Here is a 13,734-nt window from a genome sequence, read left to right on the forward strand (position 1 = left end):
GCTTTTAAAGCTTTGTTTTAAATGTGATAGAAACTGAATTTACCCGTGTGTATGTCTGTGTACGGGGAGGGGAAGTCAACTGAACCAAATACATGTATTATCTTGTGCTTGCAGTACCTAAAAATGGTTTAAGTAATAATAATTGTTCATTTATACGTACTTTTTTAAAGTTAGAATCTGTGCATGGAGGGGGGGAAATACGTCATGCATTTGCACTGTAATATTAGCCATAAATGACCATGTCTTTCAAACTTTTCCAAACGAGTAGTTGGACAAACAAGAAGCATCAGGTTACTGCATCCCGGAGGCCATCAAAATGGCAAAATGTCCTTGTCCGTTGACAGTCACTGCTTGGTCTGCCAAGACGCAAGCAAGAGCTTTGTGGGTTTTATCATATACTGGTATTCTCTGCGATGTCATTACGTGGAACAGTCTGGTCACTCTTTTAAGCATTGTGCAACCTGCTGCTAGATCTGAGCATGGTAATGAGCCCATTGGCAATGCAGCTGGTGGTACTCCATTTCCATTATCCTGAAGAGAATACTGCTTATCAGACACCTATCAGCATCCACCCTTCACACGCTAAGAGGACAGAGAAGAGTTATTTCTGGCTGTAGCATTATGGCTCTTTGAGTATAGTTCCCATTACTGACCATCTATCTAAATTGTCTTGTGATGTGAGCTGTGCATTAGCACATTCAGGCTTGGGAAATGGTGGAGCTGCATTCATTTTACGCTCTTGTAGGAGCATAAGAAAGCACTGGGATGCAAGTGTGACCTTCCTAAATGTACTTGCCTGAAAATCTTCCAAATTTGTCTGCTCTGGGATGCACTTACTATGAAGTTGACACTGATTTCAGTGTCCTGAAGAACTTAAAATACTAAAAGGGGTGGTGGTGGGAATGGCTACGTAATTTTTGGCAACTGCTGTATACTTACCGTCTCCAGAACATGGTTATTTTAGCAGTCTTGCACCCACCAGGGTCTAATAGTCTCCAATAGTTTAATGCCCAGCTGTCTGTTTTTAATGCCCTATAGTCTTAGCAGAGATTGCCATCAGAGAGAAATGTTACTGCTTTTATCTAGAAACAGTTCCTTTTTTTTTTTCTGATCCTCTTTCTAATAAATTAACTTTTCTCTTTTTAAATGCTTCTTCCCCTAGAACAAATCCCTCCTACTTGTAGAACTGCATTTTTTTTACTGAAACATCATAAAGTTCCCATTTGGGAGCTACCCAATTATATCTTACAATAATTCTATTGAATGATCTATAGCTCCACTTTTATTCCCTATTAGTATTTGGCTGATCGATGGGTAACCTAATTGATTGTTAAGGTCAAATGTCTTTATTGGCTGATGCCTGAATCTTTTCTCGTTGCGACTTAAAAAACCATTCTATGGTCTGGTAGAGTTCTTGTACTCATTTTTGCACACCAGAACAATAAACTTCATGATGTAGATGCTGGTGAACAATGTACTTCTGGAAGGTTTTGTGTATGCTCAGGTCCAGTATTAAAAGGACATGAAATATTGAGGTATCTGGTTGAGCAGAACTGCAGTAAGAAAACTTGATCATGGGTTTTCAGATTGTTCTGTGAATAAGGTAGCTGTGATGTGAAATAAATTCTTTGCTTTTATGACAGCTTAATCATTTCTAAGTGTACAAATGCAGAACCTTAACTGCTCTCATTTTGGCTTGTGATGCTTACTGAGGTGTGGGGGAGATTAATGTGTGCTGCAGTACAGAAACAGGATCCTTGTCATTGCCTGATATTTTGCTAAACTTTTTTCCTCTTCTGGCGATTCCGTTCACTGTGACTAGCCGATCTTTGTTTGGAAACGTACAGGTGTGCTGTAACAACTCAGTATCTTCTCAAACGGAGAGTATCCTCGCAGAGCCTCAGAGGAGAAAATAGTGGAGCAGTGTCAATAGTCAGTAGAGATAGTCCCAATAAAATGGGGTTTTGCTTTTTCGTCCCGGGTTTGTGGTAGTAATCTGTTACAAGACTCACATTTACCTCTGAATTTTGACGTATGTTAACATATTATTATATGTTGCCATTCACAAGTGTCCCCCTCCTTTTCCCCAGCGCAACTCTGTTTCTGTCATCTAAGCATTTGCTGCATCTGGCGGGATGGGTATCGATTCATTCTGCTTTACTTAAAATGCTTATAACTGAATTAGTTGGCCAAGACTCCCATATAGTTGATGAAGCTGCTTAATTCATTCATAAAATTCACTATTTTAAGTGTCTATTTTAGGATGAGAAGAATTGCACGCTGGACTCTATTAACTATAATGGGAACGTGGGCTAATGATGTTGGATAATATTTGCAGATAAAGCTAACTCCTGGAGATGAGGTCACCGAGATACACGGCTATTTGTCACTGGCTTTTTTATGTGTCTCTATTTTTTTAAAATATGATTGGTGCCTAGTGTGAAACAAATAACTGGTTCCACAAAGGGGGTGCTAGAATTGGAGGCTGTCTCAGTTTTGTCTTCTAATCGCTAGGCACCCTCTAAGGTACTTTTTCTTTAGCTTTATTTGTCAAAAAAGAAAAAAAAAGAGGGTATATCTGCTTAAATTAGATGGTAGCTTAGTGTTTAGAGCGGTTTACTGGAGCATATATGATGTGTGGACTCAAACTGATCCATCTTAGGAGGATCTAAATTCCAGATATTCCACTTTCTGGGCAAATACTGTAACTGTGTCAGCTTGCTGTGAAAAAGGAGGCTGATGGCTTTTCCCCCTTTGCCCCAGTATCTCCACAAGTTTCCAACTGCTAGCAGCTGTTGAATGCTGTCTGTATGCATAAATACTTAATACAAATGCAACCTCTAAGGAGACTGCTTGTTGTCTCGCAATTGCTTCATGTCTTGTATTGCCTGAAAAGGTGGTTCCCTGGTTTTTAGCTACCTAAGCAAGTGGTTTTATTACTGCTTCTGAGATGAGGGGGTTTTATCACCTTCTTGAATTTAACACCTATATTATGCTCAAGTGATAGGCATTTTGGAGTGAGATTATATGTCTTTTAGCTCTGTGGTTCCATAGAGTGAAATTTGCACCAGATGCTTCTTATAAATAAGGGAATTATCCATATGCGTGTACTGGAACAATAGAGTATTGCGGTGTTACAGAGGTAGAGTTCAGCTAGTGTAGGTATACCTTTATTCCAGAGAGGCAGGTCTAGATTAAGATTTATATTGGAATAACCCTGGATATAATTATCTGATTTTTTTAAATCTCTTTCTACAGCTGTACTTTATAGTTGTTTTCTTTTCCTCCTCTAGGAAAACTCACTCTTATTGACTGCTACAAATCAACATTTTATGCAAAGTTAACAGCTGTTCTGCTGAAGTTGGTATAACTTTTGGTTACCAAGCTACTACATTTTCCCAAATGGAAAATGTTGTTCTGGATGTTTTAATTCTTTTTTTCTTTTTTGATTCCTGCTATGTATGTGTCAAGTTGTATTCAGATAGAGATAGAACATACAAAACCATCTCCAAAGTTGGATTATTTTTCTTGGGTTTTTTTTAGGTTGAAACAACCTTTTCAGTATGGCTTCTTCTGGAAGTCTATTGAAACATATTTTATTGGCACAACTTCTATTAAAGGAAGTAACGACAAACTGCTACTGATCTCTTTGGGTCAGATTTTTCAGAAGTATGCAGTTGCCTATAGATGCGGAGATAGTTAATATTGAACGGTATCAGTGTAGTAGCTTGCATGACTGAGCCCTTGAATATCAAAGAAAGTTGGAAATGGACCTGTTTTGTGTCTCAAAACCTTACTGCATGGATTTTGGTAGTCTTGTAGATGTCTTTCAAGCTTGTAGGATTAGTGGCTCTCACACTTTTCTACCTTTGTGTGGAAAAGTTTATTCATAGACTTGAAGTTGCTTCCCTGCTTTTTCAGTTCTTAGCCAGACTTTAAACTAATTCATCTGACATAATCTAAATGAAGAAAATATTCTTTCCATGTCTGCTTGTTTAAACAAAATTGAGACAATTTGAGGCAAAATCTTTTTCTAACAATAGAAACCAGAAGTATGGATATCAAGGGTGTTGTAAATGCTTTGTTGGCTAAAATATGCATCTGAAAATACCTGATTCATTACACAGGAAGATGTTTGCCTTGGTTCCATATAAATAAAAAGCAGCATTTTATGATTTTGATATTTAGGTCTCAGTCCCATTCCCCCCCGCCCGATTTTAACTTTATAAAGGCATATTTCTTAAGAAAAATGTATTTAATTTAACATATACTGTATGTTTTTTAATTTTTGAAAGATTCCACTAAATGAAAAGTTGTTTAATAAGAGTAATTTTTAAAGGCTCTCTAGTGTTGTATGGTAAAATTTGAAAGGTGGTTAAACCACAAGAAAGCACGTCAACTGCTTTATAGAAATAAGAAAATAAATAAAATAGAGTATTATGCGGTTGTTTCTGTAATTAAGAGTATGTTGTGTTCTGTTAACATTTCATTTAATTTTCTTTTAATTGTAGTTAATGATGAAGAACTAAAGAAAAGAATAGCTGAAGAACTGGCATTAGAACGAGCCAGGAGAGACTCTGAAGCTCAAAAGAGAAGGTTGGTTTGTTAATAACAATATTTAAAACAAACATGTACTTAATGCTTTTATTACTGTTATCTATCTGCTTACTATAAACAGTTGAATTTTGTGCCCCAAGACAAAATGGTAGGTAAGACCTTAGGGCGATATAGCAAGTTTTGATATTAAATACATGTTAAAACAACAAATTAGCTGCAATTTCCTTGTAAGAGCTGATACAAAATGTTGATCTAAATCCCTTTTGACCTCATAAGCCTGACTCTCTTTTGCAGTCTTGTAAGCTCAATCGTCGTTGATTTCTCCTGAGTCCAAATATTCGCTTTGCGGTGTAGAGATAGAAATAGCTTGAGAGCAATGCAGAGGTGGGTTACTTATAATCCCTCTGTTTGATCAAAAGGTAAATTTTAACAGCAGTAGAAGTGGTAATTCTTGTTATTTCTGTGAATTCTAGGTATTTCTGTGAGCTGCAGTATGTTTAGAACTGCTTTAATAGTACAGCATAGTGCTTTGAAGATAGAAAGTACTGTATTAAAACAGTTTACTAGTAGAAAGCCCTTTTGACATCCTTTCTGAATTGAAGTATTACTTTCTTATGCATGTTTTTTCAGAGATTGTAGTTACTGTGAAAGACTGGGCAGAGTCATACAGAATGCACTGGCAGACTTTGGGTGCAGCATTTTTAAAATATACTCTGCAATGTTTAGTATGGTACTGTGGGATTATTAGCAGTTAAAAAAATTCCTGTTTGAATTTGAAATCGAGTTTGGCTGTATGGTGGACTTGTGTGTTAATTTGTACTTTCTCTCAGTGATTTTCCTAAATAGATAATATGACATACTGAATACAAATATTAACCTACACATGTCCTCCATTCTGAGAATGGGAAGAAAGGCTCATTATGATGAATTAAAAAAATGAGAATGCAATTAATACTACTTAAACTGTCTGCATATATATCAGTTGTTTCCTACACATCATTATATTATTATTTGAGTTAGGTTGATGGAGTATATAATTAGATAGGACTATATAAATGTCCCAGAAAAAAAAAAATCAGGCTTTTTTTTTGAATCAGCAGTAAAGGAAATCAATACGTTGCAGTGAAATTTCTCCTTTTTTGAACTGGGCTTTGACAGGAAAACTTGCGTTACATTTGAGCGTAGTGTTGACGGCCCAAGAGTTCAGCTAAACGTGATTATAGTAGGGAAATATTTGTTTTGTAACTTCAGTATTTTGTCGTTTGACACTTTTCAGTAATTTTCATTAAGTATTCCGTAATTCAGCTTTCATGGGTTGTGCATTAGTCTGTGAAAGGTAGGGAGCAGATTTTATATTTTGTCGAATAACTGATTTTATATTTTGTAGGGAGTAATGCTGGCAGTCTTCCCTTTATTTGGCTAAGGATTAGTGAGGAAGATATTACATATTAAAAGGATCCTGTAAAATCTTTTTGTTGAAGAATCTGTGCTTTTGAAATGTAAACTATAAAAATAAATTAAAATAAAAATATAAAGAATAAAATGACAAGTATCAAGTCTTGTTAGCAGCTTTAACCCTTTTCTAGTTTTGTTTTTTTAGCAATAAGCAAGGATTTCTTATTATGCTTTCTACACAGTATAAAATATATTTTAAACAGATTGTAGAAGCTCTTCACGTTGGACGAAACCGCTTTAAAGGATGCAGATGTTTACTTAGCTCTTGAGGTCTTTATGGGCTGAATTCTGGTTGAGGTTTGTGTTTTAAAAACATTCAAGAAGTGCTGTAGCAAATGTGGAGCTGTTCTCCTCTGGATCATATTCTTCTGAGAACAAAGTGAATGCTGCTCTGTTGATTACTTTAAGAACAGGTTTATGTTGTTCAGGTTCAGCATACCTACCCCTCCTGTTTTATTCTAGTTGAGAAAGCAGTCTCTTCACAATGCAGGGGCATGAGAAATGTTTGTGCAATGTTCTTTTTCAAGTCAGGATCCATACTTTCATGTGAAAAAAATGCAGTCTTCTGTACAACCTCCTGTGCCAGTCTTCTGGACACTCATGCACGGTTGGTATAATTTTTCATCATTACTGGACTTCAATTTTTAAGTACCTACTTAAGAGCTAGGTACACATTGGTCAGATAAAGTATTTTGTCTTACATATCTGTCCCGTGCAGAGTGTTCTAGGTAATATAAATATGAGAAGGAAAAGATTACTATCAGCTGTAGTTTTTTGTAATAAACATACAAACACATCGATGCAGGGTTGGAAAACAGAACAAAACCTGAGTTCCCAGCTATACTGTGCTTAAAACATATAACGGAAGGAAACTGTTAACAGTTTTTATAGTATTCATATGTCAATAGTTGCACAAGAAAAAATGCAGTGTAGTGTAGGTTTCATAACTTACAAGGAGGGGTGCAGTATACAAATGCCCTGGTGCTGTCCAAGGCCAGTTGGACTGACGTGTGATGGTGTCCCATGTCTCTGTGAATAGCAGCACGCAGAGCTGTGATCGCTGGCTCTCTCAGCACCAATGTCAGGCTCTTCGATAGGGAAATAAGTATAATGAGGCCTGACCCCCTGAATATAAGATTTGCAACTTTTATCTAGGAAAAACAAGTCAAAGTGCTGGATTTATACTTTTTTTTTTTCTTCTTTTGAAGAGATATGGTAGGGGCATAAGCCCATCATTAGTGCATTTAACTGGTATCCTAGTATTAAAAACTACTTGACCTTGCACTTCTGATCTATTAACAATTTAATTTGATAAGACACAACTTTTTTTTGTTGACAGTCTTTTAAGACACGTGCCGATGGTATGCGACACAAAATTAAAGATCTTTTATTTCTGCATTCATTTGATGACTTTTTTTTTACCATAGATGGTATTTTGCATGTTGTATATTTTCATTCCTTTCTCAAAAACATTGGTTTTTCCAATCTTTTTCCAACCCCATTTCAACACATAAATATCTACAACTTGCAACTGTTCGTTGTGTCTGATTCCAACTGTCTAATAGCTAATTTCAGTACTGTTTCTGTATGCAGTGTATGACCACATTTTGATCTGATTGTGAGGTGTATTTTACTCATTTCAGACTGTGAAGGAAATGTTAATTTTAACTTGCTATATAATTTATTTATTCACACATGCATACACAGTACAGATGGACTACTCTTACTGTATAAAGTTAAGATCTGTGCTTCTTTCTGGGATTAGAGCTGAAGGCTGACTCTTCAAATTGTATTTTAATGCCGTCAGTGCACTCACAATACATGAATTACACAGCTCTTGTTTAAAGAGACTTTGAATAGTTATACATAAAGTAGTGATTTTAGACCCAGCTTTAGAACATGTGTCCAAAATGGTATGCCCGCTGGTCTTTCATATTACTTCTGTGTGCTTCTTCATGTATTTTCATCTCTCTTTGTGTGATTGAATATAATTATAAACCTATATGCTGTTTTGCTGAGAATATGAAGCTTGCCTAAACTTTTGGCTACATGAGAGCAGGATGAAAAAGCAGGAGGCTTCTTGGGAACTTAAATTTCCTCACAAATAATGATGAACCTTTACAGGATTTTCTTCCCCCAGAATTTGCAAGTCGATTTAGAGCTTGTGGAAACATTGTAAGTTGATGTGAAGGTTAATAGCTACCGTCATGAGAACGTGTGTGGCTTCTAGTCCATTGATGGAAATTTAAGCATTACCAATGGCTAAATTTCCCCATGTTTGACTGTCCTGGGCCAGGACACAGCTCATCTCACTTACTGTTTTTGCGGTCCAACTAATGGACAAACATTCCTGGAAGTGTTTTAATAAAGCTGCCTTTCGGCTGATTGTCCGCTGGGAATATACCTACTTATTCGGGTAGGCTGCAGCTGCTATGTATAGAAGTCTTTTTTTCCTTTCCATCATCTTAAGTGGAAGCAACGTTTATTCTCTCAGAAATGAGCTGAGTTGTACATGAAGGAAGGATGTCTGCTTGCCTTGTGTCTTTGTATTTTCTCATGTATCTGCTGGCTAGTGTTGGAGATGGGCTGTATGAGTAGGTTGGATCTTTAGTCTGACTGGTGTAGGTATTCACATGCTCTCTAATCGGTTGTGGAAAAGAGAAACGTGTTAACTGCGTCTTGTGTTTGGTGATAAAGTCATATTGACCATAAACCCCACTGAAGAGCTGAAGTTGATTCTAGTTTATGTGTTGTTTTACGCAGCCCAACTATTGTTTCTCACTTTGGTTTTTGAACATTTGAAATGTTTCATCTTAAAAGTATTTTCATTTAGAAAAGTTAAATTGGTTATTATTTGATTGCAGCAGAATTTGCAGTGACTGCATTAGTAGATGAGACCAGTTAATGTGTCAGAGCTACAATCTTATGATAATACTGAAGGTAACATAGAGGTTGTAACACCATCAGAATTATAGCAATAATACTATTATTGCTACAGTTGATAATACTGGAGAGCTTCTTTATGTTCTGAACAGAAGTAAGAGAAAAGAGTAATGTGCCTTTTCCCCCTAGAGAAAATATAGCTTTGGTATTTCTATAGTCTGTTTTCCCTTTCATGTCAGTATCTACCAGTACCTTCCAGAAATATTCCCTATTCTTACAGTGTTAGAGAGAGATTCCACTCATTATAAGGTTTCGTATTTACTGAAGATGAAGCATAAGTTAGTACCTTAATGGTTCAACAAACCACATGCATCACTACTTTGGGCATCTTAAAAGGCTTTCTGGGCGTGATTCTTGTTACTGCCTCTGGTATGTATGGTCCCTTCGGACCTACTAAAGAAGCAGGCTCTTGCCCCCTGCGAAATACGTGCCAAAACTGCTGTTATGCAACTCTGTAAGAAAAGACTCTTGAAAATGACAGAATAGGCACAAGAACTCGAGTTTGACAGTAGTGACAAGTAATAAGTGATAATTGTTGACGTAGTTTCTTTTTTCACAAACTTCTTAACTTCATTTCCAGTGTCATAACAGAAAGAGATGCAGAGTTTGTGAAACTAGTTATTTGCCATGACGTGAGATGATACAAAATAGGACAAAGAAACTTCTGAATCCTTTAGCTGTTTGGATTTCCTCCTGAGGTATAGTCTTACAAAAGTAGATCATTACACTATGTCTTGTCACAGCTGTTGAACTCTTTTATTTTTAACCATTTTGTTGATGTTGGTGATGAGAAAGTCTGAAATAGCTGTTCCTATGAAATTAATTGGAAGCCTTTCTTCTGACAGCACAGAGGTGGCCTGCACCGTACCAGATGGTGCCATGGCTCATGAACTCCAGCGATAAGGAGCTGCTTCTGGCCAGCAAGATGCATCTGCTCCATCGAGTTCTGCAGAGAAATCTGCACAACTCAGTGGACCAGTAGGTATGTTCTGGGACAATACGACAGTAGTAAGCTAGCCCTAGGGATCGCAAAATGCACTTTTGGAATAAAGAGAAATGGTATTAGGCTAAAAGGATTTATTGCCAAGAAATAAACTTGATCAGTTATGAGATTTTTTTCTAGTTTTAACTCTTGTGTCTTGACGTCTGTCTGGCTTGCTCTAGTTTGCCTGTTACTGCAAGAACATGGTACTGCAACTGTTGTACTGTCCCTCTTAACCTGGGTGTCTAATTCTAAATATGTAGTAATAACTTGACTTTTGCCTTTTCTCTGCTTATTTTGGACAAGCTCAGCAAATATTTACTGTTTTTCCTAATTTAACAAGAAGTCAATGAGTAAAAACTTTTAATGTTATGCCTCTGGAGAACAGGCATGGGGGAATTAAGTGATTTTTCCTTCTCCTCCCATCTTTAGTGTCTAAACTGAATAGAAGTTTATCTACTACATACACTAACTTTGTTCTTGAATACAAAACTATTCATTTGTTAGAGTCCACGATACTGTACTGGTGGTGCTTGATAAATCTTTTTGTTTATAAAGAGCTTGCATTATGAAAGGCATACACAGAAGAAAAGGTATTTTGAAAAAGCAAAAGCGAACAACAACTTTTATCGTCAGCATAACGATAAAATTTTAGCTACTGTCAACCTCATCAGACTGCTGGATTCCTCCACTAAAATACATACAAAACAATACTTAAGAGGCAAATGAAGGATGTGATTTCCCATAGAAATTGAACATTCATGAATGATTACTTACCTTTCCCCTCCCCCCCCCCCCCCCCCCCCCCCCCCCCCGAAAATCAGGGAAATTTCAGTCATTTATTTTGTTAATTGTTTAGCTTAGGCTAATTATATTTGTGGGTTTTCAGTCTCTCTTGCTTGGCGAGTATTTCCTAGCTTCCACTTCTGTTATATGATTTGGCACATGGCAAATATTAATTATATGTAGAATGAGGTGTTTTTGCAAAATACTGTGCATGACAGTCCCTTCAATATTTCAGAAAGTTCATTTTGTTCAAGTCTTCAATATATACATGCATGTAATTTTGTTACATGCCAAATATATGTCCCTGTGCAGCCTGCTGATGTATGTCTGTCCCAAGAGACCCAGAAGATTGTTTTCCCTATGCTTAGTTGTACTTGGATTCTCCTATATCTTATCTCCTGTGATTCCAGCAGTTGTTTCTTACAGGAAAAGTACTACCATAAGTAGGAATTTTTAGGCAGGGAAAGTAGCCTTTTGTTTGGTTTGGTGGCCCATCAGTAACTCTCTTGCTAGGTCTGCTCTAAAATGGTTTAAAGCATGACAAAGATACAAAATTATCAGGACTAGTGCTGAGCATTGTGCAACTGTTGCTCAAAATCTTATTCAAAAGGATCTGATGTATCTAGAAGTTACTTAGTGTATCTTAAAATCTTTTAAAAAAATGTCTGTTTAGACAGTTGCAACCCTGCAAGATTACTTCTGTTTAATTTAAGATTATGGACATGGGTTAACTTGATTTGAGGAACGTGCTTGAACTTCTCCAGGTGACTTCATCTGAAGCTGGATGGGACACATTCCTGGAATCCCTTGTGAAGGGAATTGAATAGGTGGTAACTCTCAGTGGATGGGAAATGGTGGGTATCTGGAGATTAATGAATTTAACCAACAGATCCAGAAGAGAACTATTGCCTGCAGCCTCAGGAGTGTTTCAGTGTCTCCTATCTACCTTGTACTATAGGTACGAGCCTACATTTTCTTTTGTAGTCTTACTCAGTCCTTGTCCAGCTTTCTGGGCCTTCTAGAGGTTGCCTGTTGGGATCCCCATTATCCCTACCCTGTATTGGCTTCTGCTTATTTTCTGGTATGGTCACCAAAAAGCCAATCAGCAGAACAAGAAAGACATGGACCTGTTAGGTCCAGAGGGCAGCCACAAAAATGGAACACCTCTCCTATGAAGAAAGGTTGAGAGAGTTGGGGTTGTTCAACCTGGAGAAGAGAAGGCTCCAGGGAGACCTTATTGCGGCCTTTCAATATATAAAGGGGGCTTATAAGAATGACAGAGTCATTTTACCACAGCCTGTTGCGGTAGGACGAGGGACAACAGTTTTAAACTGAGAGAGGGAAGGTTTAGATTGGACACAAGGAAGAAATGTTTTACGATGAGAGTGGTGAGACAGTGGAACAGGTTGCCCAGAGAAGCTGTGGATGCCCCATCACTGGAAGTGTTCAAGGTCAGGTTGGATGGAGCTTTGAGCAACCTGATCTAGTGGAAGATGTCCCTGCCCATGGCGGGGGGGTTGGACTAGATGACCTTTAAAGGTCCTTTCTATCCCAAACCGTTTTGCAATTCTATAATGGCTTTTGATACCTCTTAGGTTTTGCTATCTAGTCTCCTGTGATGACTTTGGTAATTTTTGTTTTGAAAGCCACATGAAAAATGCTTTTCTTGAGTAATACAGATGATAGATTTTCAAACATTCCCTGATAGTGAATTGCTGGAGATTGTTCTATTTGGCTAGCTCGGCTCCATATGGTGTGGCATTTTATCTGTCATTATCTGGATAACTTACTGCAACCTCTGTATTTCTAAACATCCTCATCCGTTTAAAGAAAATCTTTCTAAACTCTAAATCAGCTTTTAAAAATACATACACACTGGTGCACGAAGGTGGCTCTCAGTGGTAGGTTATTAGATTGCAGCCATTAGCTTCTTTATATGTTTTTTGTTGTGCTTGCGGGAGGGTCTCTATATAACTGCAATTCACTTTACGGTTTAATTGATACTCTGATGTGTCTGAGTGCTTCCCCCCAACCTTGTTTTGTCATGTCTCAGCAGTACATTGCATATATGACAAGCTCTTAGTAAACTTCTTGGAGTAGACAGCTTCTGCAGAAGAGAACAACAAATTCACCAGTGAAAATGTAAAGTGAAAGAAGAATGAAACACAATATTAGAGAAGAACCCTTTGGGAAACTACACACCAAAAATGTTATATTAAAATCAATACTGGGGCTTGACCTCTTTGTGCTACTGTATATTTTAAAGCTTACTATTGATTTCTGTTTTAATAACATGTTTATTCTAGTTTACTGGCATAGGTCTGGAGAACATAAGGAAAAAATAAAATGATTGATTTATTTACAATATTCATTCTATATTTTACTGAGGTAAATTCATGAAGAGCATGTTAATGTATCTTCAGTTCATATGGGTAGTGCACTAAATGTGTTGTACATTTTTTTGAAGTAGATTTATTTTCTTCCTAAATGCTCATATTTTCCCAGCTAATTAGCTATGTTAAATTGGGAGACTGGCTTTTTCTTGCAGTATTTTTCTCGTGGGGACAAGAAGCTAGTTTTTTTTTGAAAACAGTTGTAATCTAGTCTTCTGCCACAGGGACCTCTTGATAGTGTTTAGATTAAGTGTGAAAATAGTCAGGGAAATTACATCATCTTTACTGCTGACAGTAGGATTGAAAGCTGGAAATACTTCCATGAAGCAGTAAAAGTGATTATAATTGTTTTGACTTGTGATAGGTCAAGAATAAGAGTTTAATATCTTCTGGCCTGAGTGACCATACTGTTTTTAAAAAACAGCTAAACATATTACCTAATTGATAATCACATTTAGGAACGCAAGAATTGGTACAACAGACTTTCACCAAAGCTTGCCTCCTCTGGTCGTCCCTTCTCTGACAAGGTTTACATGAAGTAAGTATTGCAGAGAGAGAGTCAAGAGAAGTTTGAAAATATAGTTGAGAGAAACTGCTTTTAGAGGGAAGTTTCTTCAT

At 37.0% G+C, this 13,734-nt stretch overlaps 1 protein-coding gene across 7 annotated transcripts in view; it reads left to right on the plus strand.

Annotated features, from left to right (window-relative positions):
- Positions 1–13,734, plus strand: part of CHCHD3 (coiled-coil-helix-coiled-coil-helix domain containing 3) — a 158,606-nt gene that overhangs the window by 25,800 nt on the left and 119,072 nt on the right. For all 7 annotated transcript variants that reach the window (XR_012672482.1, XM_075142638.1, XM_075142622.1 and 4 more), the window contains exon 3: positions 4,512–4,596. Coding sequence is in view for 6 of the 7 variants with exons in the window: in XM_075142638.1 (XP_074998739.1) it covers positions 4,512–4,596 (85 nt within the window). In the remaining variant the exon portion in view is untranslated. The remainder of the gene's footprint in view (positions 1–4,511; positions 4,597–13,734) is intronic.

The sequence above is a fragment of the Calonectris borealis genome, chromosome 1 (genome assembly GCF_964195595.1).
Source record: "Calonectris borealis chromosome 1, bCalBor7.hap1.2, whole genome shotgun sequence".
NCBI lineage: Eukaryota > Metazoa > Chordata > Aves > Procellariiformes > Procellariidae > Calonectris > Calonectris borealis.